Source organism: Chelonia mydas, chromosome 2, assembly GCF_015237465.2.
Source record: "Chelonia mydas isolate rCheMyd1 chromosome 2, rCheMyd1.pri.v2, whole genome shotgun sequence".
Classification (NCBI taxonomy): Eukaryota; Metazoa; Chordata; order Testudines; family Cheloniidae; genus Chelonia; species Chelonia mydas.
The window spans coordinates 161,476,153-161,503,725 of record NC_057850.1 but is presented as its reverse complement, the minus strand read 5'-3'; the positions used below and the strand labels follow the sequence as shown (position 1 = coordinate 161,503,725).

Below are 27,573 nucleotides of genomic sequence, written 5' to 3'. Positions count from 1 at the left end.
CAGTAGGCTAGACTGCCCTCATCCCAGTTGACTGACACTTCCAATATGTTAACAACTTGATTCAATTTAGTCAGCTCTCAAAAAAAAGAGGATTCAAAACTTCATATCTTTTGGTCTAGACTGTACACTACATTTTGGTTGTCTAATTAATGATATTTTGGAAACTAAAGCCCAGTTTTGCAATTGGGTCTGCACAGGCCAGCAGATCTGATTGCAGGATCAGCACATAAAAATATATCCGGCTTACCTAATTAAGTGATATTGTGTTACACAGAGCTCATGTTTCAAGAAGCATTCTGATTGTGATTCTAGATTGTTGGGGGCCTCTGGGACAGATTTCAAACAAGATCTTTTACTTCACCGCAAAAACCAATTGATTTGTAAGTTTCTTTTTTATATTTTAATTGTCTTTTAATCACCATGTTTCCTTTAAGTTTATCTCCACCATGTTATCTCCACCATGTTTATCTCTCTGTGTATGGTATAGTTCTTTTTTCAAAGATAGTTACTCAGATTCCATGTTGTGTATTGTGATGTCATCTGAGCTTGCAGTGATTGTACATTTCACCAACCTACTGTAATCAGAGAGGTTAAAGATATTCCATTAATAATTTTATTGAAAAATATACCTGAGATATATCCTGTGGGAGGATTAGACATGAGAACATAACTAGAGAGGTTCCCAGTAGCTAGTTCCTGTATAATTGCTGCACCTCTGACTGTTTCATTGACAGGTGCGTTTTTATTGTAAAGATTTTACAAGTAGCATATATTTACAAAATCCAAGACTTTGTCCTTTTTCGTAGTGTTAGAAATTATCAATGCATTTCAGCTGAACAGTACGGGAAAACAGGGAAAGATCAGTAGGGGCTCAGAGGGCGAGTCAGGGACAAGTAAAGAGAGGATGGGAAGTGAGCCAGGGACAGATTAAATACAAGACGGTAGGGTGAGGGCGGGAGGAGAAAAGACAGGTAAGCAGAGTGAGATGGGAAGGACAGCAAAGCCCTAATGTGATGGATCAGAACAAGAGGGACAGAGTAAGAGACAGAGAGCAAATTCAAGCCTGATGTTAAATTGATATATCTCCCATTGAAGTCCATGGGATTTGAGCTTCCCTCTGAAGAGCAGCTCAGTTATTAAAATGCTTTGTCACACAGTGACTGAAACAGCAATTACCTGTGATATGGTTTGAAACCCCAAAACTCTGCCTCCTGAATAGGGACATTCACATATATGCCAGCCCCCCAGCACAAAGATCATTCACCACTACTTGATTTTGAGCTCCCTTCACCCCCGTCATTCCAAAAGCAAAACTTGGACTTGTCTCTGCCACTCCTGTGCATCCTCAAAAATAGGTCTCTAAGTCACTTCCTCTTTATCTTTTCATGTTTGCTGCATAAAAAGTTTGCTTAACATAATAATCAGTTAAATCAGTTCCATCTTTTTTCTAATAACTAATATATCTTGCATTTTTCTTAACAGTGTAAGCCCAAGCTCTCGAACTCAACATATTCCTCTCTACACGTAAGTAAAGATTTAGCAACATTATGTATTTTTTCAGTTTTGATTTAATGCAATCAGCCCATTTGTCTCATCTTCGTAATGCAAGGTTTGCAGCTTGACTATTCTCCTCTGCTTATTCTTGGGTAACTCCACTGACTTCAGTGGAATTACTCCTCATTTACAATATTGTGAGTTAAGAATGAGGATCTATTGTGTCCTCATCTCAATGGTATCATACTTTACTATGGCACAGTATAAACGTCAAAAAAAAAAATAGGGATGACAGATGTTTCTCACGTTACTTCCAGCTTTCCCGAAACTGATCACTGCACATATGTGGTAGAGTTGTCATTAATTATATGCTGCTGGTTCTGTGTGTTTGTTTTTGTCTTGGGACATTACTGCACAAAGGCTAGTTCATCTCCATGTATTTTCTTGTGGACCATTTTAATAAATAACTATAGATGTGGAGCTTGAAGTATGATTCAGCTGCCTCTGCCAGCTGTCTTATGAATAATGTATATGTCTTTGCTTTTCCTTTTTATTCAAACAGTGGCTGTGCTGGTGCAGAGAATTTTGAAGACCTAGACAATGCCGGTGTAGATGTGATTACTCTTGGCAGTGTTCGAACTTCAAAACCTCGCTACACAAGAACTGCTCAGTATGTTGCCTCTATTACCTTGCTTTTACTCTAACTACTGCTGGAGTTTTAGTCATCTTGAAAAGAAGAAAAGGGCCCAAGGCCCTGGTCTTGCACAAGAAAGGACATAGGATTTTCCCTATTCTGGATGGAGGGATCTATATGAGGGTCTGTTGCACAAGTGATATTGTTGGGTTTTAGGTACCAGAGGGTTTTCACTGTGTGGCTCACTGAGCACACCAAAGGCCATTACAGTCAAAGGAAAGATAGCCATTGACTTCAATGTAATTAAACATGGATCAATTTGAGCCAATTTAAAAGACAATTCTGTCTGGATACAAAAAATGTAGTCACAGCAGCAGCTACAAGATGGGGGGAGATTTTGCTAATAGGATTATCTTGTACAGTATGGCAAACTTTACCCTTCATGTTTGTGTTAGATTATATCTCCCACCTGCAGCCTAACCTATGAATGAATTCATCACAGAACCCTAGGGCTTGATTCTCCATTGCTCTACTCCAATCTGGTGCTGAACAGTGCTACTCATTTTTGTAGAGCTGAAGTAGTGTAAAACTGGAATAACATTGGCCCTTCAGAAATTCAGAGTAAACCTTTTTCCATCTTTCAGAAACCTGATGCTTTTTCAGCTGTCTTGCTTTTTTTCTCTCTCGCCTCTTTTTATTCATTATCCAAATTAGACTTCCTGTGGTATAGTTGTTCCTGAAACTGCTTTAATAAGCACTTCAGAGAAAATGAAGTTAAGCAGAAGCTTCTGTTTTCATTAATTTACAATTCTATAGATGGGTTACTTTGGAAAAAGATAAATAAATTAGAAGCACCTCTCAACCTCATTAATTCCTGTGTTTCACCAAGTGTATATTCTGTTGGATAAGAATTATTATGGCAAATATCATACTGTACGTCTGCTTAATACTGTCACTCCTCTGCTGGCAGATATAGGGCAATGCAGGTTGATTCCCTATGGAGGAGAAATGAGTGACATGGAATCTGGGCATTTTCTTGTAACTATTTAACTCCTTTTCATGGAACGTTTAACTGATATTTTGCTAAATGACCTTGGCTTAAATATGTAAAGAAAAATATCTTTGTGATTGGAAAACATTTGTACTAATGTAAGTTAAATATGTAAATTCATATCCATCCCTCAGTAGTGTGGTGTTATCCATGATACTAGAACATGTTTGTAATAGCCTACCCACAGTTGTCTGTCAAACTAAATCTGCTCTGATAGTGCAGACACTGGGAGGTGTAGACTACTTGCGATAGTGCCTATACACCATTGTGTCTCTATAATGTGTTATTTATGGTCCAGCGGCTATGGAACAGTGTTTGGAGCCAGAAAACATTATATATAAGGGATTATATATTCCTTCCTTTGCTGTTGATCCACTGGGGAAAAACACTTAGGACCAGATTTACAAAGGTGACTTCAATGAAAGTTAGGACCTAACCTGCTTAGATGCTTTTGAAAGCCCCACTATGCATTTATCTGTGTGTTTAGGTGCCTGAGCACCTGTGTAAATCTGGCCATTAGGGCCTCACCCACATCTACTACTGAGTCAATTGAAAGACTGCTCCCATTAACTTCAATGAGGCTTTGGATCATGGCCTCAGACCCAGTGTTTCACAAGTAGTTTCTAAGTTTGGATGCTTCTGTTTTCAGGTTTTCAACTTTAGATATCACAGGCCTGATTTTCAGAGGGGCTAAGCATCCAGAACTCCAGTTGAAGTCAGTGGGAGATACAGACACACCGTACCCTTAAAACCAATTTCTGGGGCCAACATTTTCAAATTTTACTTTCCAAAGTTAGGGGCCCCAATCCAAAGTCCCCTGAACTCTTGAAGTCTTTCCATTAATTTTAATGGGCTTCAGATAAGGCTGACGCTGAGCAATTCCCACTGATTAAAATAAGAGCTAGAATTTGGCACTAGAAGTGCTCATCACTTCTGAAAAGTCACTTGTTAGGTGTCTAAATATGAATAGTTGTGCTTGATACTAAGCACCTGAGTTAAAAATTTTGTCATATGTGTATAAGGTTGGACACCTAATACTACTGCTAACTATAATCTTCTTGAAGCTGTAAACCTTTCAAGGCAAAGATTTAGTTTTTACCATACTTTCAATAAACATAACAGGGTAAAGTCCTGGGAGAAACAAGTATAAGAACTCAATAGTTTTGGAGAAGAATGTAGCAATTTATGTACGCTATCACTCTGCATACATAGGATACATGGCTATATAGCCGTATTCTTTTGTGACATGCACAGAATCACAATATTAAACAAATAAAAAGTCAAGTCACATCAGATGCATTTAATACAACGTCCTTAACAAAACCACTACAAGGAGATGTTGAATTTTCTGAGGCATACTAGAAGGACAGCAATTTCTGGAATTCAGCATTCTGTTTTTCCCCGCAGGGGAGAGCGGGGGGCAAAGAGGGGAGAGTAAGGAAAAGTCCAATCCTAAATTAGTATACAACTGACTATTACTGTGTTACACTGCAATATTAATGAACAAGTCCATAGATAGAAAAAAAAAAAGGCATTGTTTCTGAATGATAAGTAGGAGTCCTAGAAATCTGTTTGCCGTGGGGAAAAACACAGAATTTGCATTTTTACAGAGAATCTTTAGTTTTTATGTTTTGTGAAAAAATGAAAACATATTAACTAAATTTTAATGAAAGTTAGGGTGACCATATTTCCCAAAGTGAAAATAAGATACTGCACAGGGTTGGCCTGAGCTGCCTGGGGCTGGGACTGACAGCCCAAGCCCCCACCAAATGTTGCTCTGTGCCCCCCAACGGCAAAACTGGGCATTTGTCCCATTTGCTTTTGCCCAGTTTTGCCAAAAAAGTCAGGACGTCTGGGACAGGGCTTAAAAAGGAGACTGTCCTGGTCCAAAACAAGAAATACTGTTATCCTGGTTGTGGCTAAGGAAACTAAAGTTCAGCGTTTCATTTTAATCATGGAAAAATGCAGATTTTAATGTTTTTTTTACCAGAGGATTTTGGCTTTTGGTAACGGAAAACTGGGGTGTCTCATGATAAGATTGAGTATTATAATGCTAAACAAGTGAGTACTAGCTTTGGCCACTAGATGTCCTCTGAGTTTACAAAAGGTGTTTATATTCTATTAAATATATGATTTCCTTTTACTTACTTTATGAATTTGAAAATATTTTTTTTTCTTGTTATGTCCTTCCTAAATTTTTCTTAAGCAAGCTGAGCTGGTCAGAAACACTTACCTGGAAAGCTGGGGTAACACATAAAGGTGGTAAAACAAAAGACGAACAAACTTGTTTTTGTTTACAGTTTCTCATTGGCTAGATCTTTTCTTTCTATAGGTTTCAGTGAACAGGGGTAGTCCACATTTGTAAGGAAACCACAGGAGGTATATTTTTTTGTGGTAAAAATAAGCTCTAAAAATGTCCCCCCTCTCTTCTGCAGAAAAGGCAAACTCCCCTTGTCAGAGAGATGGGCCTGCATCACAAATTTCAGAACATATGCTAAACAAATGTCTGTAGCAGGTGTGGGGATGGCTGGTTTTGTTGTGTTCTCTAGTAATCATTAGGTCCAGTCATCTCTATTAATTTAATGCAGAATGCACATTACTTTAAATAGCGCCAGGTGCTGCTACCCTTACTCACTCTGAGTAGCACCTTACTCTTCAGGTAGCCTTACTAATTTCAGTGGGACTATTTGCAGATTAAGATGCTATTCCCTGTGATTAAGGGGATCAGAATCTGACTCCTAGTATAGACACCATATCCACTAAGCCTAAATAAAAGATTATAAATTTATAGATCTTAAGGGCAGACATGACCATTATGATCATTTAGTCCGTCCTCCTGCATAACACTGAATTTCATCCAATAGAATTTCATCCAGTCTTCATCATCCATAACTTCTGGTTGAGTTGAAGCACAAAAGAATAGAAAATGGTTATCCTGAAATACATTTTTTAAAATATATGATCACTATGTTAACCCTATGGGTATGTCCACACTGCAATAAATCACCCATGGCTGGCCCATGTCAACTGACTCAGGTTCACAGGGCTTGGTCTGCTGGGCTATAGAATTGCAGATGGACATCCAGGTTTGGGCTGAAGCCCAGACTCAGGGACCCTCCCCTGTCACAGGGTCACAGAGCTCAGACTCCAGACCAAGCCTGGACATCTACACTTCAGTTTTATGGTCTCACAGCCTGAGCTCCAGAAGCCCCAGTCAGCTGACATGGGCCAGCCGTGGGTGTTTTATTGCAGTGTAGACATATCCTTTGAAACTGAAGTGGTGGCACTGTCCAAATAAGCACCATGTTCCCTGCCCACATTCCCAGCATTCTCTCTTTGCCATGTCCCTCTTTTCCTGCTTCTCAGAAATATAAACTGTTACTGTAGGTGAAGTGGACTTTCTGTAGCCAGAAGGACTGACAAATACATAGCTGGAAATCTCATAGGCTGCTGTAGAAAGCAAGAGTCTTGCAAATCAGACTTCCATCTGAGAATTCTGTACCCACTATTGTTAGGCCTTACCTACTATTTGGTACATACTAGTATTAAATGGTAAGCTTACTGTAATTTAAACAGATAACAGAAAAGTAATTTTCTGTTTTTTTCCCACTGCATTTGACAGCAGTTTATATAGTAAGTCACTTTCAATGTTTTTGTAAAAAGAAAAGGAGTACTTGTGGCACCTTAGAGACTAACCAGTTTATTTGAGCATGAGCTTTCGTGAGCTACAGCTCACTTCATCGGATGCATAGCATATCGTGGAAACTGCAGAAGACATTATATACACACATATACTCTGTGTGTATAGGTTTCAGAGTAACAGCCGTGTTAGTCTGTATTCGTAAAAAGAAAAGGAGTACTTGTGGCACCTTAGAGACTAACCAGTTTATTTGAGCATGAGCTTTCGTGAGCTACAGCTCACTTCATCGGATGCATAGCATATCGTGGAAACTGCAGAAACAGTGGAAACTGTGTGTATATAATGTCTTCTGCAGTTTCCACGATATTGCTATGCATCCGATGAAGTGAGCTGTAGCTCACGAAAGCTCATGCTCAAATAAACTGGTTAGTCTCTAAGGTGCCACAAGTACTCCTTTTCTTTTTACGAATACAGATTAACACGGCTGTTACTCTGAAACCTTTCAATGTTTTGTTAAAGATCAGGTGCAATTCCTGTGTCAAGCACTAAGGTGATGACATCACTTTCATGTAGTGCTCTGGGGCAAGTTCATGTTCTTCCCCAGGCCCTGCAAGAAAGTATTTATCAATAAGAGCAGTAACAAATCTGAAACCAGTCCTTCAGGGGCAGACAGTGGGCCAGATTGCAGAGACAAAGGGGAAGAGAGGTGGTGAGCAGGTTGCTGTATTCCTCTTGGGCCCATCCGTTCTCCCCTGTTGGGGAATAGAAAGCCATCTTTTTACTTTTAAAGGAATTAGAAAAAAACAAACTCTGGTCATTATTATTTGTACTGTGGTACTAAGGACCCCAACCACGATTGGGGGCTTATTGTGCAAGATGCTGTACATAGACATAATATAGTCCTTGCCCTGAAGAGATTGCTGTGTAACCAGGAAATAGTACTATTCCACTTTACAGATGGGGAACCAAGATGCAGAGATATTAAGTGATTTGGCTGAGTTGGACAGAGAATTTGTGGCAGACCCAGTAATCAGACCCACATTTCCTGAATCCCAGTCCAGTGCCTTAATCACGAGACTGGAATTCCTCTATAATACTGTTTAAAGCGTGGTCTGTTAAAAAATTCATTTAGCGTGAAATACAAATAAAGATACAGAGATGTATTTGTTCTCATAAACCATTTTTTCCCTGTGTGAATCAGACGCAAAATAACTAGTGGAACCCCACTCCCATATAAGAAACCTGTGACTTAGCCACAGATGCTAAACTTCTGAACCTATATTTACATTATCAAAATCATATTTGTGGTCTGGCTCAGTGTCCTAGCATGATCAGTCTGCGTTGCCATGAGAGAGACCTGGAAATTGATTTCTCAATGTAATCTCTTGCTCCTCGTCACCCAGTAAGAGATCCCAAATGGCAATGTGCTGCATATCACCAGGCCAGCCCTGAGTAGGCCATTGTTAAGGACATTTTGTTTGCAGATTCACTCCTGAGCTAGCTATAAACACACTGGGGTTGATCCATCCTTCCTCTTTCACCTTTATTACATTGGAACACATGTCTGAGGACTGGAAGCACCTAGGATTTTAAGAAAGGGTGAAATACATGTCATTAGAAAAGCAAACGGACAGACATAAAACTTTTCTGTGTGTGTGATAGTCAAGTGAGCTTCCAAAGTAAATGTTCTGGTTATTTATTGCCGGTTTTCTATATAATTTTGCCCCAAAAAAGTATGCTGGGCAACACTAACACCATGGCTGTTAGGTCTGCTCTTTGTGTGTCTTGTCCCTCCCGTCACTTTTGCCTGGCTTCCTCCTGCTCTTCGCACTTATCTCTTTACTTCCTGTTTTCATATTTGTTTTCTTTTCCTTCTCTTTATCTCTTCTCCCTGCCCGCAATTCATCAAAGCACTTACACTCCTGCATAGGTCCCATTATAGCTGATGGGACTCACACAGGTGTGTAAGTGCTTTGCTTATAGGGATGGAATTGAGCACATGTTTATGTGCTTTGACGGACTGGGGCCTTTGTCGTTTATTCTGGAGCTACTTTGGGGTTTGAAACAAGCTAGTTTGAACTAACTAGTTTGCTTGTTTTTTTATTTGTTTGTAAAAAATGAATAATGAAGCTGTTTTTGTACATTACGTAGCTGGCCAAGTGTCAGGCAGGGAGAAGTTATGGGTAATGAGATAATGAGAAAAGTGGACTGTGGTCCAGATTTTCAAAATAGATCAACAGCTACAGTTAGGGCCAGATTTCCAAAAGAATTCAGTATGCTGGATGCTTGTCGGGTGCTGAGCTATTATGAAGAACTGGCCCAGTGTCATAATGAGATCTGTTGGCTGTTGAGTATTTTCAAAATTTGGCTATGTCCGGGTGAACTCCTGTTGTAAACATGCGTACTGTGGGAGAAAAGAGAGCCTGATTCCTGGAGAAACTCCAATTCCTGTGCATTTTCAAAGAGTAAGGCAAGTCATGTGAGCTAGTTACACAAAGGAGGAGACTTCAAAAACATCAAAGTGATTTAGGAACCCAAGCCCCACTGAGATTCAGTGGGATTTGTGCTCCTAAATTCCTTACCTGCTTTTGAAATCCATTCTCCCAATAAATAAAAAGAAAATGATAAGAACATAAGAACGGCCTTACTGGGTCAAACTAGTGGTCCATCCAGCCCAGTATCGTGTCTTCTGACAGTGGCCAGTGCCAGGTGTTTCAGAGGGAATGAACAGAACAGGGCAATTATCAAGTGATCCATCCCCGGTCGTTCTGTCCCATCCCCCTCAGTCATCTTTTTTTCCTAAAAGGAATAGTCCCAGTCCTTTTAATCTCTCCTCACATGGAAGCTTTTCCATACCCTAATCATTTTTGTTGTCCTTCTCTGCACTTTTTCCAGTTCTAGTATATCTTTTGTTAGATGAGGCAACCAGAAAGGCACGTAGTATTCAAGATATGGACTACCATGGATTTATATAGTGGCGTTTGTCTATTTTCTGTATTTTTATCTGTCCCTTTCCTAATGGTTCCTAACATTCTGTGAGCTTTTTTTGACTGGCACTGCACATTGAGCAGATGTTTTCAGATAACTATCCACGATGAGTCCGAGATCTCTTTTTTGAGTGGGAACAGCTAAATTAGACCCAATCATTTTGTATGTATATTTGGGATTATGTTTTTCAATGTGCATTACTTTGCACTTATCAACATTGAATTTCATCTGCCATTTTGTTGCCCGGTCACCCAAGTTTGTGAGATCGCTTTGTAACTCTTTGCATTCAGCTTTGGACATAACTATCCTGAGCAATTTTGTATCATCTGCAAATTTTACCACCTCTTTGTTCACCCCCTTTTCCAGATCATTTATGAATATTATAAGTAATGACACAATTAATGTTCATGTTAATTAACAAACAAAAATATTTCATTCAAAAATGCATATTTTTGAGAAAACAGAGAAAACTCTGTTCTAACTTTAGCACATGGATTCATGACGCCACCTTACTCTGTTTATTTAAATGTCTTTATAGGTCTTTTTCTCCTCCATCTGCCAGCCACCAGCTTTTTCCTTTATCTGACCCCTTCCCCCATCAGCTGTTGCAATGAGAGTATGGTCTAAGTGATATTTTAGTTCTGCAGGTGTTCTAAGGGTCAATGGAAAAAACTCCCACACTGTTGAAGGGGATTTCCTCTGTAGCATTCATGTGGGGGGCACCAGTAAACGCTTGGTGTGACAGACACTGCATGAACAATTTTTTTTTATTCCTGGCACGGCTGTAACTAACTAATGCATGATGTAGTAACACTTAGTAAATTCCAACTTACATAGCAAAGTTTCTTAAAGTGAGAGCTAACAGATCGCCTGAAGTGGCAGCTTTAATGCTGCATCTGTCTCTCACTATTTTTGTACCTTACGTATTGTAACAAACATCACTTTCTGTTATTCACACTGCTCCGTATCACAGCCTCCTGGAACTACACAGCAGTCAGGACAGAACTCAAATTCTCTCGCTTCAAAGCACTGGCCCTTGCCTCCTGAGCTAAATAAGGTTATCTGGCACTCATTAACAATATAAGGCAGGGACTGGCAAACTGCGACCCAGGGGCCGCATCCGGCCCTCCAGATGTTTTAATCTGGCCCTCGAGCTCCCGCCAGGGAGTGGAGTCCAGGGCTTGCCCTGCTCCGGCGCTCCAACCAGGGAGTCGGGTGGAGGGCTTGTCCTGCTCCACACAGCTCCCAGAAGCAGTGGCATGTCCCCCCTCGGGCTCCTACGCATAGGGGTAGCCAAGAGGTTCCTCAGGCTGCTCCCACAGCGCCAATTGGCTGGGAACCGTAGCCCATGAGAGCTGCAGGGGCGGCACCTGTGGTCAGGGTGGCACGCAGAGCCACCTGGCCGCACCTTGCACGTAGAAGCCGGAGCGGGGACATGACACTGCTTCTTGGAGCTGCTTGAGGTAAGCGCCGCCCAGAGCTTGCACCCCACCTCCCTGCCCCAGCCCTGATCCCTTCCGTCCCTCTGAATCCCTTGGTCCCAGCTCGGAGCACATTCCTGCAACCCCAACCTCTCATCCCCAGCCAGAGCCCTCGCCTCATACAGTCGTAGAATATCAGGGTTGGAAGGGACCTCAGGAGGTCATCTAGTCCAAACCCCTGCTCAAAGCAGGACCAATCCCCAATTTTTGCCCCAGATCCCTAAATGGTCCCCTCAAGGATTGAACTCACAGCCCTGGGTTTAGCAAGCCAATGCTCAAACCACTGAGCTATCCCTTCCCCCAATCCATGCAATCCACCCCCAATTTCGTGATCAGTCGTGGACCGCCATACAATTTCCATACCCAGTTGTGGCCCTCAGGCCAAAAAGTTTGCCCACCCCGATATAAGGCCTGTGACAAATAGATCAGCAGTTTTCATTCCCTTCAGTAGAGGGCAGTGCTACATGCACTCCCTCACTCACACCCACACACTGTTTAACTAACATTTAAGACTTTCTGCTTAGCAGCACTTTTCAAGTGTTAACTAATTAATCTCCTTAACACTTCTGTCCAGTAAGAGTTAACTTTATTTCCTCAATTTTCATATCTGGAAAATAAGTGTAAGTGACTCGTGCAAGGCCACAGTTGATGTTGGTGTCAGAGGCAGAATTAGCTCTTCGAAGACCCACTCCTGCAAGCTCTTGTTTGCAGTGGGAGCTCTGTACATGCAGTCTCTAAAGGATAAAGCCCCTGGAGTTCCAAGTCCTGCACTCAAACCATTCTCCTCCGATAACTTATATTCCCTTTCTTTGTAGATGTTCCTCCAAGTTTATCAGCACCCTTACTGTCAGTGCCCCAAACACACTGAGCCAGATTATGATCTCACACGTGACTTTAGTTGTGTTACTCCAAATATACACGTGGGTTGAGATCAGCCTCTAGCTCACTGTTTTTATGTGTCCCTGAACCATCTTCAAGTCATAACAGAAACTTCATAGACCATAATTAGATAGACACAGGGTCCTTCCAATGTCTTTCACCTTGTGTATTCATTTACTAGAACTGGTAAGAAATTTTCTGAGTAACATCTTTTTCATCAGAAAATGACAGTTTGGCAAAACTGAAACTGTTGCGGGAAAGGGTTCATTTTGATGAATCTCCCAATAAAAAAATTATTGGGTTCAAAATTATCAAAACGTCCTGTTTTGACATTTTCAAAATGAAAAGTTACATTTTTCTGTTCAAAACTATTTTTTATTTCAAGATTTTAGTTCGTGTGTACTATATTTGACCCAGTCCAGGGTTTATTCGGATTATTAGTTTGTGAATATTTTTGAGATTTAGAACTTTTTCCTCCATTTTGGGATGGGAAAAATTTTGAACTCTTGAAAACTCTCACAGGAAAACTGTTTCCCACCCAGCTCGATCATTTACACTAGTGCAAAGTGAGTGTGAAACACTACCAAATCAAAATATGCCATTAGTTTATGGTAGTGTTTTTCATCTGCTTTTCACAGTTGTAACTAACAAAATACCCAGTTTTGATCTTACATGTATGTAAATCAGAAGTAAGACCACACACTAAGTAAAACAGGTATAAACGAGATCAGAAGCAGACTTAGGTACTCTAACCTACTGTAGGTGTTCTTTAACGCTTCATGTGAGCACATTATGGCTTTATTCAGTGCTTTCTGTTTGTGGAACTGAAGCACTAGGGTCTAAGAAGGAGTAAGAAGCTGTGGGAGCTCTTCCCTGCTCTAAGAGCAGTGTATAATGATCATTTAGCAGTCTCTGTGAAAGATTACTCTTTTGCAGAAGTTTCTGTTTTGCAGGGAGAGTTAACGACGACCATGAACCTGTTTACCACTCAAGCTAAAGCACAGGGAACTTTAAAACCTACATTTTCAAAAGTGATTACTCTTTCTGAGTGCCTCAGTTTTCAGGTGCCCAACTTAAACCACTTTCTGATTTTCAGAGAACGGTTACCCAGCACTTTCTGATAATCAGGCCCCTTTAAAGTGTCTCAAAATGGGTACCCACAAATGGATGCACCCAATTTCTGTTTGAAATCTTAGGCCTTGTACAGCTTCAATTGCTTATGCGTTGAATATGGTGGAGGCTTGTTTTGTTTTTTGTGGGGAGTGAGGGCTGCTAGTGTAATAACAAGGAAGCATCTGAGCAAGATGAGAGAAACGTCATGCTGACAGAAAGAAAACTTGATGACGAGAAGCCTAACCACAAAGAGTGTTGCATGTTGCCAGTTGTAGCCTGGCACTCAGTTGTTTTTTTCAGCAGAGATGATCTGGTTCAACATCTCAGCAAAGAAAACACAAGAGAACTAGACAGCGTGATCCAAAAACAAAAACCAAAGGGGTATTTTTTTAACCTCAGTCTCTTCTACCTTATCACACGCATAACCGCAGCACATTTCTGCATCCCTTCTTCAGGTTCCCATGAGGGCAGCTGGTTAACGTAGTGTAGGCTTTCTTAGTATCCTGGTACTTTTAGCTTTTCTTTACACAGCCTCCTCCTCTTTCAGTGTAACATCCTTCAGCATGCTATGAAGTATGTTAACTCTGTGAATCACTTCTAAAAGGCAGACAACAATCTAGAACAAATCTGAATCTGGGACTGTCTCTCGCGCTCATTTTGCTGTTTGTATAGCACATTTGGATATTCATGTTGCTTTTCTCTTATCTTCTTTCCAAGGAAAATATGTTAGTGAAAGAAATTAAATTGTGTCACTAGCCGTGCTAGGTTAGGTGGTTTTGCAAGCTTTAAAGGTCGGAAGATTTTACAAATCAGATGCTTCACAATGCATAATAAGACTCAGATGTCTACACTATTATACAGTTGTTATGTGAGTTAATTTCAACTAGCCTTATGATATATTGCAAGATATTATGAGATTTCATGCAATGGCCCAAATTCTCTGTCACACTGGTGCAATTCCATGGAAGTCATTAGCATTTCATTCTATAACTGAGAGTCTAATGAGCAATTCTTATATGATATCTTATTACAGTAGAAACCTCAGAGTTATGAACAACTGAGTTACGAACTGACTGGTTAACCACACACCTCATTTGGAGAAGTACACAATCAGGCAGAAGTACACAATCAGGCAGCAGAGACACACAAAGAGACAGAAACAAAATGTTATGATTGTTCTTTCAAAAGTTTACAACTGAACATTGACTTAATGCAGCTTTGAAACTTTACTATGCAGAAGAAAAATACTGCTTTTACCCATCTTCATTTAAATTAAACAAGCACAGAAACAGTTTCCTTATCTTATCAATTATTTTTAAACTTTTCCTTTAATTTTAGTAGTTTACATTTAACACAGTATTATATTGAAGTGGTTCTCAAACTTTAGCAACCCGAGGACCCCCATTTTGATTTAAAATTTTTCATGGACCCAGAAGCTGGCTTCTAATTTTCCCCAGGGGGTGCTCAACCCCCACTCAGCCCCAATCATAACATTTTGATCAGAGTTACGAACATTTCAGAGTTCAGAACAACCTCCATTCCCGAGGTTTTCATAACTCTGAGGTTCTAATGTAATGTATCACATCGTCGGGGTAGTAAAATTCCAATCACAGTAAGATTAAAAATAGTCCTTATGGACCAAATGATCCGAGATAGGTAAATGCATGTGTTTGCACAAATGTACCCATTGTTCTTATAAACCCCTGTATTTGAATACTCACATTAGATATTTTCACATGCAAATAGGTATATGTATGTGCAATTGCCTGGTCTGCACACAACCAGATCATTTCCATTTGTCCACGAAAAGGCAGAGTTTTGCACACACACCATTGTAACTATTTCAGAAAATGTGCCCCAATATTAACCCAGATCCTCAGGCCTGCTAAGGCTGCTTTGTGCTGCGATGGTGCCACAAAGCAGCAGAAATGCTGGTTTGACCAGCTATGTGGCGATTCCTCATAAGTAAAGGGAATCCTCAGGTGGCATAGAGTTGCTGTCCTGGCTGCAAGCCACCTCTGCTGATGTAGGAGCATGACAAAGGGGATAAGAAAAAAAACTCATGAAAGGCCCCTTGGAGCCATGGGTAGCTAGATATAACATAGAGCTCCCCCAAAACTACTCCTGTGTAATACTGTTGACCAGATCAGCCTTCCATCAGCCACTGGATCTGAGTGGGCATGACATAAAATCCACCTTTCCCCTCTGATGTTCCTATGCTGAGCACAGCTTAGCTGGTCCAGAGGATTGAATCTCTTGTGGGACAAATGAATTTTCCAACAAATACGTCATGTTTTATCTCTGTATCACATACTTTATAGATGCAGCATTTTAACATTATCTCTACCCCAATAAGAAATTAGAGTAACAAATTGCCTAGGTACACAGCCAAAGAATTATTTAATAAACCACCTCTCCCATAAGTCGATTCTTGAATCCTGCACTGAATTTAGCTTAAAGGGATTTCTGGTCATTGTACTGAAAATTAATAGCTATGTACTATCTCACACACTAAGATTTATTTTTCTAAGGAGCACACGGGTGTCAGAAAGCACCTCGGAAGCAGTTCCTAAATGGGCATTGTTGTTATTTGCAGAATGTACTAGCCCACAAAAGGGTTTATAGTCCCTTGTACTTTACAGTCCCTTGTACTTAGCTGAGTCACAGGCTGAAACAGCTTGTCATGAAAGACTTGTCTGCTTGTGTATGGACAGTCTGGGTAAATATATAGTTCAATGGTTACCTATTTTGAGCTGGCAGAACAGGAAATAGTTAACTACTGATGCCAATAACTGGTTGCCCCTAATTCTATATCATATAAAAATGGACATTTTTTAAACTATGCATGGGCTCCCTCTCTGACCTCACGTGCTTTTACTCCTCCAGCTCTCTTTCAACCTGCTTCTGTCTTCTCTCCTTCCCCTCCCAACAACCCTTGCCATTTAGGAGTTGATCTTTCAGTTGTGCTGCCCTCTATAGCTAAAAATCTTTCCTCAATCTGTTTGCATCTCACATGAAAACTTTCCTTTTCTCTTTATCATTGATTGTCAGTGTATTTCATTTTGTATGAATTATCAAGTAATATACAAAGGCTCAATCCTGCCAGGTATTGAGCACTCTTGCCCATTCAACAAAGTATTTAAGCGAGTACTTATCTTTAAGAAAGTGAATAGTCCTAACCGGACTACCTATGTACTTCAAGTTAAACATGTGCTTAATTTTTTTGATGGAAGCGGCGCGGGCCGAGGGACGTACTGGCTGCTTCATCCAGCAGCTCCCATTGGCCTGAAGCAGCGAACCGCGTCCACTGGGAGCCACGATCGGCCGAACCTGCGGATGCGGCAGGGAAACAAACCGGCCCGGCCCGCCAGGGGCTTTCCCTGCACAAGCGGCGGAACAAGTTTGGGAACCACTGGATTAGGCCATAATCCAGGATGGATTCCCTGGATCATATTGTATCATTGCACATCTTTGTTTCTATTCTTTATATGGATAGCTAAATAAGATTAAATTAAAGACACTAGTAAAAATTCAGATGTTACATTGGATTTTTTAATAATGTACGTCTAACATCTTAAACTGCTTGTATAAGATAAAAATGTATTGATGGTTCAATGCTTTGTATCCAATAGAACAGGAGCAATGTAAATTTTTTTTTTAGGAAAATCACCCAGAATAATATACCAGAAATCATACCTGAAATTTGCAAAACTGTAGAATTGTTGTAGGATGTTGGTTTTCAAACTGGGGGGACCCCTTCTTGTGGGGGAGGGGGCACAAGGAGTTTAGCAGGGCACTGAATGACCTGACTAGTTACGGATTTTTTCTTTTTCTTCAAAATATTGTTGATAAAATAAGAATATGTTTCACTAGCTGAGTCGCGTTCTCCTGCCAGGCTGGTAGAACAAGGAGGAGGAAGGGTACAAGGAGAGAGGGGGAGTGGTCTCTTCCTGGGCAGGGAGTGGGGGTGACTCAGTCAAGCTCATTCATCTCTTCAGAAGCAGATGTGCATGGGTCCCCTCGGGAGGTAGTTTCTCCCTGCCAGCACAGGCCCCTGCTTATGCGTGCTGGGGATTATGCCAAGGCCACAGAAGCCTGCGGCCTGTCAGTGACACAGGGGAGTCCTAAGGTCACAAGGAGAGGGGTGAAGTCCAGCTTTCGGTGTCCTGCTGGGATCACCCACCTGGAGCATGTACCTGACAAGGGATGCTCGCGGACTGGACTCCCAGACCCCAGGCATCCATGGAAATACTGTTTCTTAGAAAGAGGCGGCTGCACATGTGACATGAACCTCCAAAGCACAGGGAGCATTCAGCAAAAAAAGTTTGGGAACCTCTGTTGCAAGAACTTTGGGCATAGGCCAAAAATTTCAGACTGAGCTGCCAAAAGGAGGTCACCTAAGTGCCATGTTTGAAATTGGGACCTAAATCCCACCTAAAATGTAATCCATGTTTGAAATATTGGCTTTAGTGCTTTTGTGAACCACTTTTTCTAGTTCTTTCCTCTTGGTGAAATGTTGTTCTTGGTCATGAGTAGTGTACAGACAATCAAATAAAACCCATCATTTCAAAACAAGATGAGAAACACTGGAGAATGGATTTTTGCCCTCTGTAATCAAAATTGAGCTTGTGGGCCAGATCTTCAGGTGGTGTAAATTATTGTGGCTCCATTGATGTCAAAGAAGCTATGACAATTTATATCAGTTGGGGATCAGGCCCAGTGCTTTCATGCAATATAATATCACACATTTACACCCTGTATCACCTATCTACCTTGGATATAGAAATACAAGCTAGTGGTTTTACAACTGTCTGTGATTGATTATTTCAAGCCTGTACTCATTTAATTTAGTCCTTTCCTGCCCTTCCCCCTTTTAACTTTTTCCTGTAGCACTCCGAATATCCCTGGATACACTGGCAAGGTTCATTGGACAGCAACCCACCCGGCAAATTCTAATCTTCCATCAACATCCCCATCGATAATTGCACAAATGCATGGGTAAGTAAGTGTAAGGCGTATTACTCAATTTGTTCAGATACATTAGAGGAAAAGTCCTAATTATAGTTATTTAATTAAAGAACAATTAAATTTGAAGCATGACATTTCCTTGGTTTAAAGAAAAATATTGCGAGTCAAATCAAATCATGTGGCTGCCAAGACAATCTAAGATCGTTCCTGGTTTTCACGATTCCTTTTAAGCTTACCACAGGAATTCATTAAAATGTACATTAATGCTGAGGTTAACCAGGAGTCCTAAAATAGTGATTGTTTCCACGTTATGTGATTGGATATGTTGGCTAGATTATGACCCCTGTGTTTAAGTTTTGATTGAGATCTGTCTGTGCTGAAATTTTTTGGACTATATTACATTTAATAATGCCAAATATGAGGTTGCATTTTGTTGGCGGGTCTGAAGCCCTGAAGACATGGATTCTTTCCTCACAGAAAATTGTTACAGTTTTCATCACTCTGTGTTCCCCTTCTATACCAGGTTCATCACTGCAGTAGCTGAGCGCCTTGCCAAACATTTTCATTGTAAAAGTCCCTCCTGTGATTCTCTATCCTGCTTTCCTCCCCAGAAGCAGCTGGAGAATTATTTAATAATTATTTGTTGTCCTCTCCCCTATATGCTTTTGTATCTCCCCTTTAGATCATGGACTATTTTTTCTCCCATAGCGATCGAGGACTTTACGATGACATTGAAGTCTCCACTAATTTCTAAGACATTCATCTTTTAAACACTCTTTTATTTTGATTAGTTTTAAGACAATATACACTTTCACCAGTACAGGGGGAGCTGAATGGCTACTAAAGAATTCCTCTGTCAAAGCGGTTCATGACTGAGTGTGACATACTGGCACTCTCTCCTGATACCTCTGCCTTTTTCTTCTGTGGCTATACTTGGAAAATAGGCATTCTTCTATAATAGCAGTTTTCAGGTTATAAAGATTGAAAATACACAACCGGGTCTTTGAGATTTTATAGGCTAATCGAGCTGAACTCAATCAGCTTGCTGTAAGACCAAGTTACTTTTAAATGTCACACACATAGATGCTGATGTGCCTCTGCAGAGATCACTGGCAGCATTCAGACAAATATCAGATTTCAAAAGCAAAGAATCAGGTGCAAATGTGATCCGAGAAAATAAAATATGTCTGTTATTTCCTTTGACTTTCTGCAGGGTTATCATGCAAATGCAGTAAGCAGTGCAACTAAGCATTTCTCTGGTTCTACAATTGGACTTCACTCATTAAAAATACGGACAAAATTTGTCATGACATTTTGCAAAAATTAATCCATATGGCAGCACATGGATTTTTTTTCTGTAATGTGTGAAAGGATTCTTGTCCTGTGCTAATGGGGTCTTTCTGGAAACAAGGCAGAGTCACAGGGCTTTTGTAAGGGGTGTGTGTGAGAAAGACATAGAGAGAGAGTATAAACAGGCACTGTGGACTAGATTCTGGCACCATTACTCATACTGAGAAATGCCTTTCTCTATAAGTAAATAACAGATATATTTTACTTTTAGTAGGATTACTCATGGAGTGAGATACTATTCACCATGAGTTAAGATGGCAGAATATAGCCTTATATTTGAAACTGCTGTGTTAAAAACAAAAATGCAGATCCTGTGAGTACCCAGGAATTGGTCAGCACAGTACATATTGGAGAATAGCACATACGGTTTCATCCTGCACTTTTTTAAGTTAATGGCAAAAGTCCCACTGATTTCAGTGGTGCAGGATGGGGCCATTAATGACCTGTGATGGAGAGGTGAATTCTGGTATTTCTGGGTCCGATCACTCTAACCAGGAAATGGAGTGTATTTTTTAATGGACCCGTAGTCTCCTTTTGTGGGGAGGTTATCTCATCCTCTTATTGCTTTCATGGATGATGATCCATTTTGTTTCTACATTTTGGTCTTTATGGACTCCCCTTATTGTATACTATTGATATGTAGGACTCTCAGTGATGGATATCTTTGTGGCTACCTCATTTGACATAGCACTATAGATTCATTGTTCTGTAACTCCCACTTAAAGACAATTAAGGGCAACACAGGAGATTACTGTAGTCTTCTGCTAATATACTTTTTACATGGACGTTCATTAAACTATCAGCTGTGGACAGACCAGGCAATATTCTAGACAACTTCTGCACTTTATTTAATTTGAATAGAGATGCACAATATCTGGGGTGAAATTCTTTAGGCTGCTCGTAAATCTGCTGAAATCAATTGGGTCACATGGGCTATCCAACAGCACAAAATTGTCCTTTCATCTTTGAACGTGAATATCATTCTTTTATAAATAAAGTATTTTTATTATTATTATTATTATTATTTGTGTGGTGCTCAGATACTGGGGTGTTGGGTAATAGATCATTTCAATGTCTTTTAGTGCAATTGAAATATGGGAGCTGAATACTGCATTAGAAATATTTTGTTGAGACATGATCTACTAGGGAATGTTACAGAGAATGTAGAATGTTTTTGTTTTGCAACTTTTAACGTTTTGGTCTCTGTTTGAAATATCTGTCCATAGCCATTCATCAAATAAAAATCCACATGGAATACATAGTATGGTATAAATATGATGATCTTATCATTACAGTAGACCCTCAGAGTTATGAACAACTCAATAATGGAGGTTGTTCGTAACTCTGAAATGTTCGTAATTCTGAACAAAACATTATGGTCTTTCGTAACTCTAGTGTTCATAACTCTGAGGTTCTACTGTATAAGCCTTCTTATCTTTTCAACACAGGGTTGCCACTGATTTTGTTTAAATAAGTAGTAAACTCATAATTGAGTGTGCATAGCATTTGATTGCTTTTGGAGAGAAGGATTGGTTCCTTTCAGCATGCTGTTTGTTGGATTTTGAGCAAGTGGCACTTTGTAAGAGCACGAAAGGGAGCTTTAAAGAAGAGGAGAATGGATTTGTTTGGGGAAGTGCACAAAAGGTAAAGTAGGATTTAAAAGACATAGGACCACATTCTGCTCTGATTTACACCCAATGCAATCCACCCATTGAAATCTGTGGGGTTATACGAGTGTAAATAAAGGCAGAATTTGACTCACTCATGTGTATGTGTGGTAGGTATCCCATAGGTACATACAGTGTAACATAAATTAATTCTGCTAAGGAAAATATGGGAAAGCAGTAACAAATCTTGGTATTCTCAGTGAAAGCAAATGAGTTGGCACTCATACAATCCGTAAAACCTGAGTCCGCAGCCATTGCTCCCACCACAAGACATAATGAGCCAGGTTCTGTCCTACAGCCAATCTGGGCTTAGTGCAGGAGAAGCGGGGGGAGCCAGGAAGTTACAGCTTCTTGAATCTGGTCTTTTCTGCACCAACCCAGGCCCTGATGAGAATTACAATAACTGAGAAATTTTTCTAACTTTCTAAACTTTCTAAATCTTTCTACATCACAGGTATAGGGTCCTTAAATGGCCTGTATGCCAGGGATTGGGGACATCTGGTGTAGGAACTGCCTATGCCAGCTTTATGCTAGCTGGGAGTTCTCTTATGCCAGGGGGATTCACTGCTAGCTACATGCTGTCAGAATCTGGCTCTATGTCTTCACCATAACACCTCAGAATACAATGGAACACTTTGCCTGGGCTGGATGGGGGAGAGTGCCACCAAAGACAACTTTGATGAATTTCCTGCCACCATTGTTGAGCTGGCTGAATCTAATAGTGTGGAACTGTTGTGAATTGTATACAGTTTCTCCAGAGTCAGTGGTCACAACGGTTAGCAAAGAATGTGTTTCTGAGAAATATGAAAAAAGATTATTTTTAAAAGAGATTTTCTTCTTTTTGTAATTGCAGATACATAGCAAAGTGTGGCCGCTCATCTCGATTTAATCACCAGGGCCCTTTGTCTCAAATACTTACTCCAGTTTATCCTCAAAATTCTTTCAACAAGGTGGAAAGAGAAACTATTAAGGTTTAACAATACCAGCCCTGCTGCCAGTGTGACTGTGAGTCCCAATGGCTAATGGTGGGAAGGAAGGAAATGTGTATAGTACGTACACCTTAAAAATGGAACCATAGTAAAAGAATACAGAAGTGGGTGTCTGTGTGGACGTGCTAGTCTTTATTACATGTTCTTACTATACTCAGTATTTATGACTTGCTATTTTTTATGGTTAAAATCATTTGAGAAGTAGGAGGACTCTTCACGGTTTGAACTATAGTTACTGTATTGAATTTCAGTATTAACATAGAAAGTGATGTATAGAAGGGCTACCCATATATACTGTATTGCATATGCAGTGTAGTCTGTGTATATAACATTTTTTCAGTTTATTAAAAAATAGTCATCCTTTGTGCCTCTCATCTGTAGCTCTCAGAGTGCTTTACAAAGATGGGTGTCATAGGGTGTGAGTCTAGGCTACGCCTCTTGGAGATGCAGCACAAAACAGCTTTGGGGAAAGGGAGAAGAAAAGGTGCCTTTTTTACTTCTTTACACCCTTGGAATTCCAGAATGATCCAGGAGCCAAAATGGCTGCCTTTATAATTTAGACAGCCTGCGGTTCTGTGCTAGGTTATAACAGCCTATCCTGGACTCCCTGTGGGTGGCAGCATTGCCAAGAATGTGCATCGTGCTATGCGATCACTCATTCCAGGCCCTGGCCATCCCCCTGGCACCATGGTCTGTGATGGGCCTGTGTATTCAGCATATCTCCACTGAGGGAATTCTCCCACAGCCAGCTAAGAGGATTTCTATGACTCCTATATACTGCAGAGTGATGTACACAGTCCAGTCCTGGTCATGGGTCGGAGAGAAATCCACCCAGAGAAACTGAAAGATATAGAAGTTATACCCAAGGTCACAGAGCAAGGCAGTGGCAAAGCTAAGAAAAGAACCCAGATCTCCTGACTCCCTTTCCTGCATCCTCACTCCTGGATCATGCTAGCTTCCTTTATTGGGGCCACAATGGCATGTAGTCTGGGGGGCATTCTCGCCTTCTTTACAGCCTCTCGTTAGCACAGTTGGCTTAGAAACAATAGGATTTGAGGTTCATATAATGTTGTTATGATTACTGACTTGTCACAACTTGCCACCGGTGTCGAGTGTGGGTAAAGCATAAAAGGGCCAGATCCCAGAGGTAAATGAGACTCAAGATTGTGCAGTTGTATCTTATGCTTATAAAGGAGGAGGAGTTTGAAGTCTTTGCAGACTGAGGTTCCCCCCACCCAGCCTTGTGACCTCTGTCACTCCATCTACCTTAAGCCCAGGGAGGGTCTACCCCAAGTTATTGTTTGATTTGTGGTAAAAGCCTTGTAACCCACTGTGGAACCAATTAAATGCCTGGTATATGAGAACTGGGGCAGGCAATATAATGCCCTCCCGAAGGTATAATTAATAAAGTTGTGGCCTGCTTCTTAAACCCATCCAACATGTCTGTCAGTCATTCACCTGTTTGTTCTGGTCAGTTTACACATGTCTGTGTTTACATCTACAAAACAGACATTTTAATTCACACGTGAATTTGCACATCAGGGAAGTGAATGCTCAGGTGCACATTTGATGTACAGTTACTTGGTTTGCTTGTACATGTGGGGTTTGCAAAATTGGGTGTGCATATGACTTTTTCCGGCATAATTACAGAGACTCTTTTGCAAATTTCGTCCTTTGTGTTCCATTGAATTAATATGTACCTTACAAAGGTGCTTGAAAGTTTGTAGTCAGCTCCAAAAGTTATGCTTGAGAAGGAGAGAGACTGGTATTCAGATTAAATCTTCTAGGGTCCCGATCCTCCCCTGTGCCTGTGCAATGCCCCATTGGGTGAAGGGGTATTGCAGGATCAGGGCCCAAGTTTTGAAAAGTTTGAGTTCCACTAAAACAAACTCTGCTAATGTTTTAAACTGGAGATGGGTCAAACCCACAAATATCAAATAGAAATCTAAACTTCACCAAAGTTCAAGTGGGTTCAGATTAGGTATTTAGCTCATCTCTTTTGTATTGTATTATACATGACAGTCAGACACACACAGCAAGTCCAGTGATTTAAAGAGATAGTTGTCAAGTTAAAAAATATGGTCCATGTTCTAGATGGTGTAAATTAGTCTAACTCCCTTTGATGTCTATGAACAGAAACAATGTTCAATGACTTTAAGGAACTCTGGCAATTTACGGCAGCTGAGGATCAGGATCTGTATATTTTTAAAATAACAAAACGAATGTCCTTACCTCTGTGTTAGAATGATGACCAAAAATAAAAAGACTTCTAAAAGTCTGATTTACATTTAACTGTTAATGCTGTTTGACCAAACTGAGAGAAAAATAAAAAAGTAAACAGTGGAAAAAGAGGGTCAATGAAATGTTGTTAATATCAGTTTAAAGTCACTTTCACTTTCTGTAAGACATGCCTAACAGGCAGAACCCTCCAGCTTTTGGGTTGCAAACAGGGCAGAGCAATGTTTACATCCAAATGACTCTCTCCCCCATTCTCATTTCACTGGCAATAAAAGCTATGCACTTGCTTAAGCACCTTGCTGAATCAGGACCTTAACATGTGTCTGCTGCTCATAAAGCAGTGGAAATTTAAGTCACTAAAAAGTCACTCCTAGACCTGCCCTGTTATGCTATGCCATTGGTACCTAGATGAACAGGAACAGAGTTGGCTTCCGGTGTGCAGTTAAACCACTGCAAAACAATGCTGCTGAGACAGAGCCAGTTTCCTGGGTAGAAATCGGTTGTTTTTCTTTTAAAAATAAGAATTTAAAGCTGATCATTTAGGGCACACAAAGAAATACCATTCGACTCATAAAGTGTGGCGACATCATTACTATTTAAAATGCAGGCTTTGAAAATGAATTAACCTAAAGTCACTCGGTATAAAATAATTATCATGACACTGTGAGCACGTTTTTAATAGAGCAACCTAAATGTATACAGTGAATAAGTATGTCTTCAACTACTCCATTCTATACCTTCTTAAACATCTTTAAACAAGTCCTTGTATGATTTTAAAATGCATGCGTATTAAAAAAATCTCAAATATATTTGTTCTTCTTTTGCATAGTATGCATCATAATGAAACATTTTGACATGGAAAAAAATGTAGGCTACAGCAGAGAAATTATTTTAACTTTAAATAAAGTTTACAATCTTGTCAGAGTAGATTCTTCTCTCTCTTGCTCCTTTCAAGGCCAGGATCAGAAATATGCATTTTAAAATATTGGTTTCCTTTGGTTTGTTTGTTGTTTTATTCCTAATGCTTCTCGTCTGCCATCTAGTAAAGGTCACAGAAATATTAATGTACTTCCAAAACAAGAGGACCAAAAAGCTTAGCTTTCAACATAACTTAGAGTGTGGTGATGCAAATTGCAAAAAATCAGTGGCCTGTGTCTTCTCACAGAATTATTTAGTAATGAATATCCAAGTGAAAGAGAAATATCTGTTGGGTAAACAATACACATCAACAACTATGGTAGAAAATGATCAGATATCAGAAAACGTGGCATTCCTGATCCTGAAATCCAAAAATGATTTTGGAGAATATAATATACTTAAAGAGGTGGGGAGGGAGGAGGATGATAAACTAATCAAAAGCTTCATTTCATTTCTTTTTTGACTGAAGCATTTTTTTATTTCCTAAAATGTGATCAAAAATAAAAAAGCAGAAATCTAATGTGGCAGAAATCTGTCCAACCTTGAGAAACAATTTGAAAGTAAAAGCATCATTTAATTGGAGAAAGACTGGCAGACTAGATGGTAAAACTAGATGGTAAAGCAAAGTGTTGCCTAGTTGGTGGCTAAAAGCCCCTGGTTTATGCTGAGTTTCAATCAACTACTGTTACCTTTTTTCCCTTCAGCATTACCTAGTAATAGGCAGAGAGATCCACTCTGGTGGGACTGGAATTGATGGAGGTCAATAGAGGAAGAAAAATATTTTCTCTATGCATGGAGGAAATCTGGACCAATTGGTACAGCGTGTGCATGTGGGAACCCCAGAGAGATTGCCTTTCAGGAGGCACTGACTCTCCCAGTGCTGAGACAGCATGGCTCCTCACCACCTGCTCCACAGGGCTCTGTGCAAAGTATACTGAGATGGGAATAATATGTTAGGAGAGGAAATGCATGAAGCAGAATAGTGTATCCAACAAACTGCAGAGTAATTTGAGGTTGGGAAAATATAATTGTCTGCACTGGAATTAAGGCCAGGGCACTGTGGCTAACAAAACCACCTTCTCTTACACAAATTGTCATATGACATTTAAAGAGAAGCAGAGGTCAAGACCTCAGCTTTATGTCTCATCTGAAAAATAGCACCTTGCTTCAAGAGCAGAACGGGGCATTGGCTCTGTATTGACTTACAGATCACCACCAACTGAATCATCCCTTCCTGTATCACCCTGGATTTTTATTGAAGGTCTCCCATCTAAGTAGTGAGTGGGCCTGACCGCTTAGTTCATGAGATCTGACAAGATCACTGTGTGAGGTGGCATGTCCTTTGCAAGCATTGGTAATGTGCATAAGAAGCATCTTTCTGACAAGGTTTGTACACTATGGGTTTGTCTACAATGCAACTGAATACCTACAGCTGGCCCATGTCAGCTGACTAGGGCTCACAGAGCTCGGGCTGGAGCCTAGGCTTTGGGACCTTTCCCCCTCATGGGGTTCCAGATCTTGGGCTTCAGCCTAAGCTTGAACATGCACACTGAAATTTTATAGCCCTGCAGCCTGAGCCCTGGAGGCCTGAGTTAGCTGACACGGGCTAGCCAAAGGTATTTAATTGCAATGTAGACCTACCCAAGCTAACTCTGTTTTCGTTCTGTAGAATTTATTTGTAATGTTGGACAGCTGCTAATTGTTCAATGGTTGTGTATCAGTAAAGAGTCCTAAACAGTCCTTTGACAGTGGATTGTATTGCACACCTGCTGTTAGTCCCAGATCTCGGCCATCTTTTTTAAAATCAAGTTCCTTTTTTTAAATCAATGATGTGGCCCCTGGTTGTCATCCATTTTGAGCAAGTTCCTTTATCTCTGTCTCTCTCTGACTCAGTTTTCCCATCTATGTAATGGGGCTAATGATACCTGCCTTTGCAAACTGCCTTGACCTGTGGGATAAAAAGGGCTAAATAAAACCTAAGTGACATTATTTTATTAAAATTAATTTCAGAGCAACACAAAGCTAGTTTCTTGTCCTGTATTCTCCACATTGCATTTCCTATTTCTATGTTCAACCCTAACTTGAAGAGCTGGTAGTGGAATTTTACTGCATTTCCTAGGCTCATTTTCATATTTTTTGCTGACAGCCTTGCTTGTGGACAAT

At 40.3% G+C, this 27,573-nt stretch overlaps 1 protein-coding gene across 1 annotated transcript in view; it reads left to right on the top strand.

Moving 5' to 3' along the window:
- Positions 1-23,643, top strand: part of SPATA48 (spermatogenesis associated 48) — a 37,343-nt gene extending 13,700 nt beyond the window's left edge. The window contains exons 5-9 of the mRNA XM_007061350.3: positions 313-380; positions 1,483-1,524; positions 2,057-2,164; positions 18,171-18,278; positions 22,119-23,643. Coding sequence (XP_007061412.2) covers positions 313-380; positions 1,483-1,524; positions 2,057-2,164; positions 18,171-18,278; positions 22,119-22,242 — 450 coding nt within the window. The 3' untranslated portion in view covers positions 22,243-23,643. The remainder of the gene's footprint in view (positions 1-312; positions 381-1,482; positions 1,525-2,056; positions 2,165-18,170; positions 18,279-22,118) is intronic.
- Positions 23,644-27,573: the final 3,930 nt, after the last annotated feature.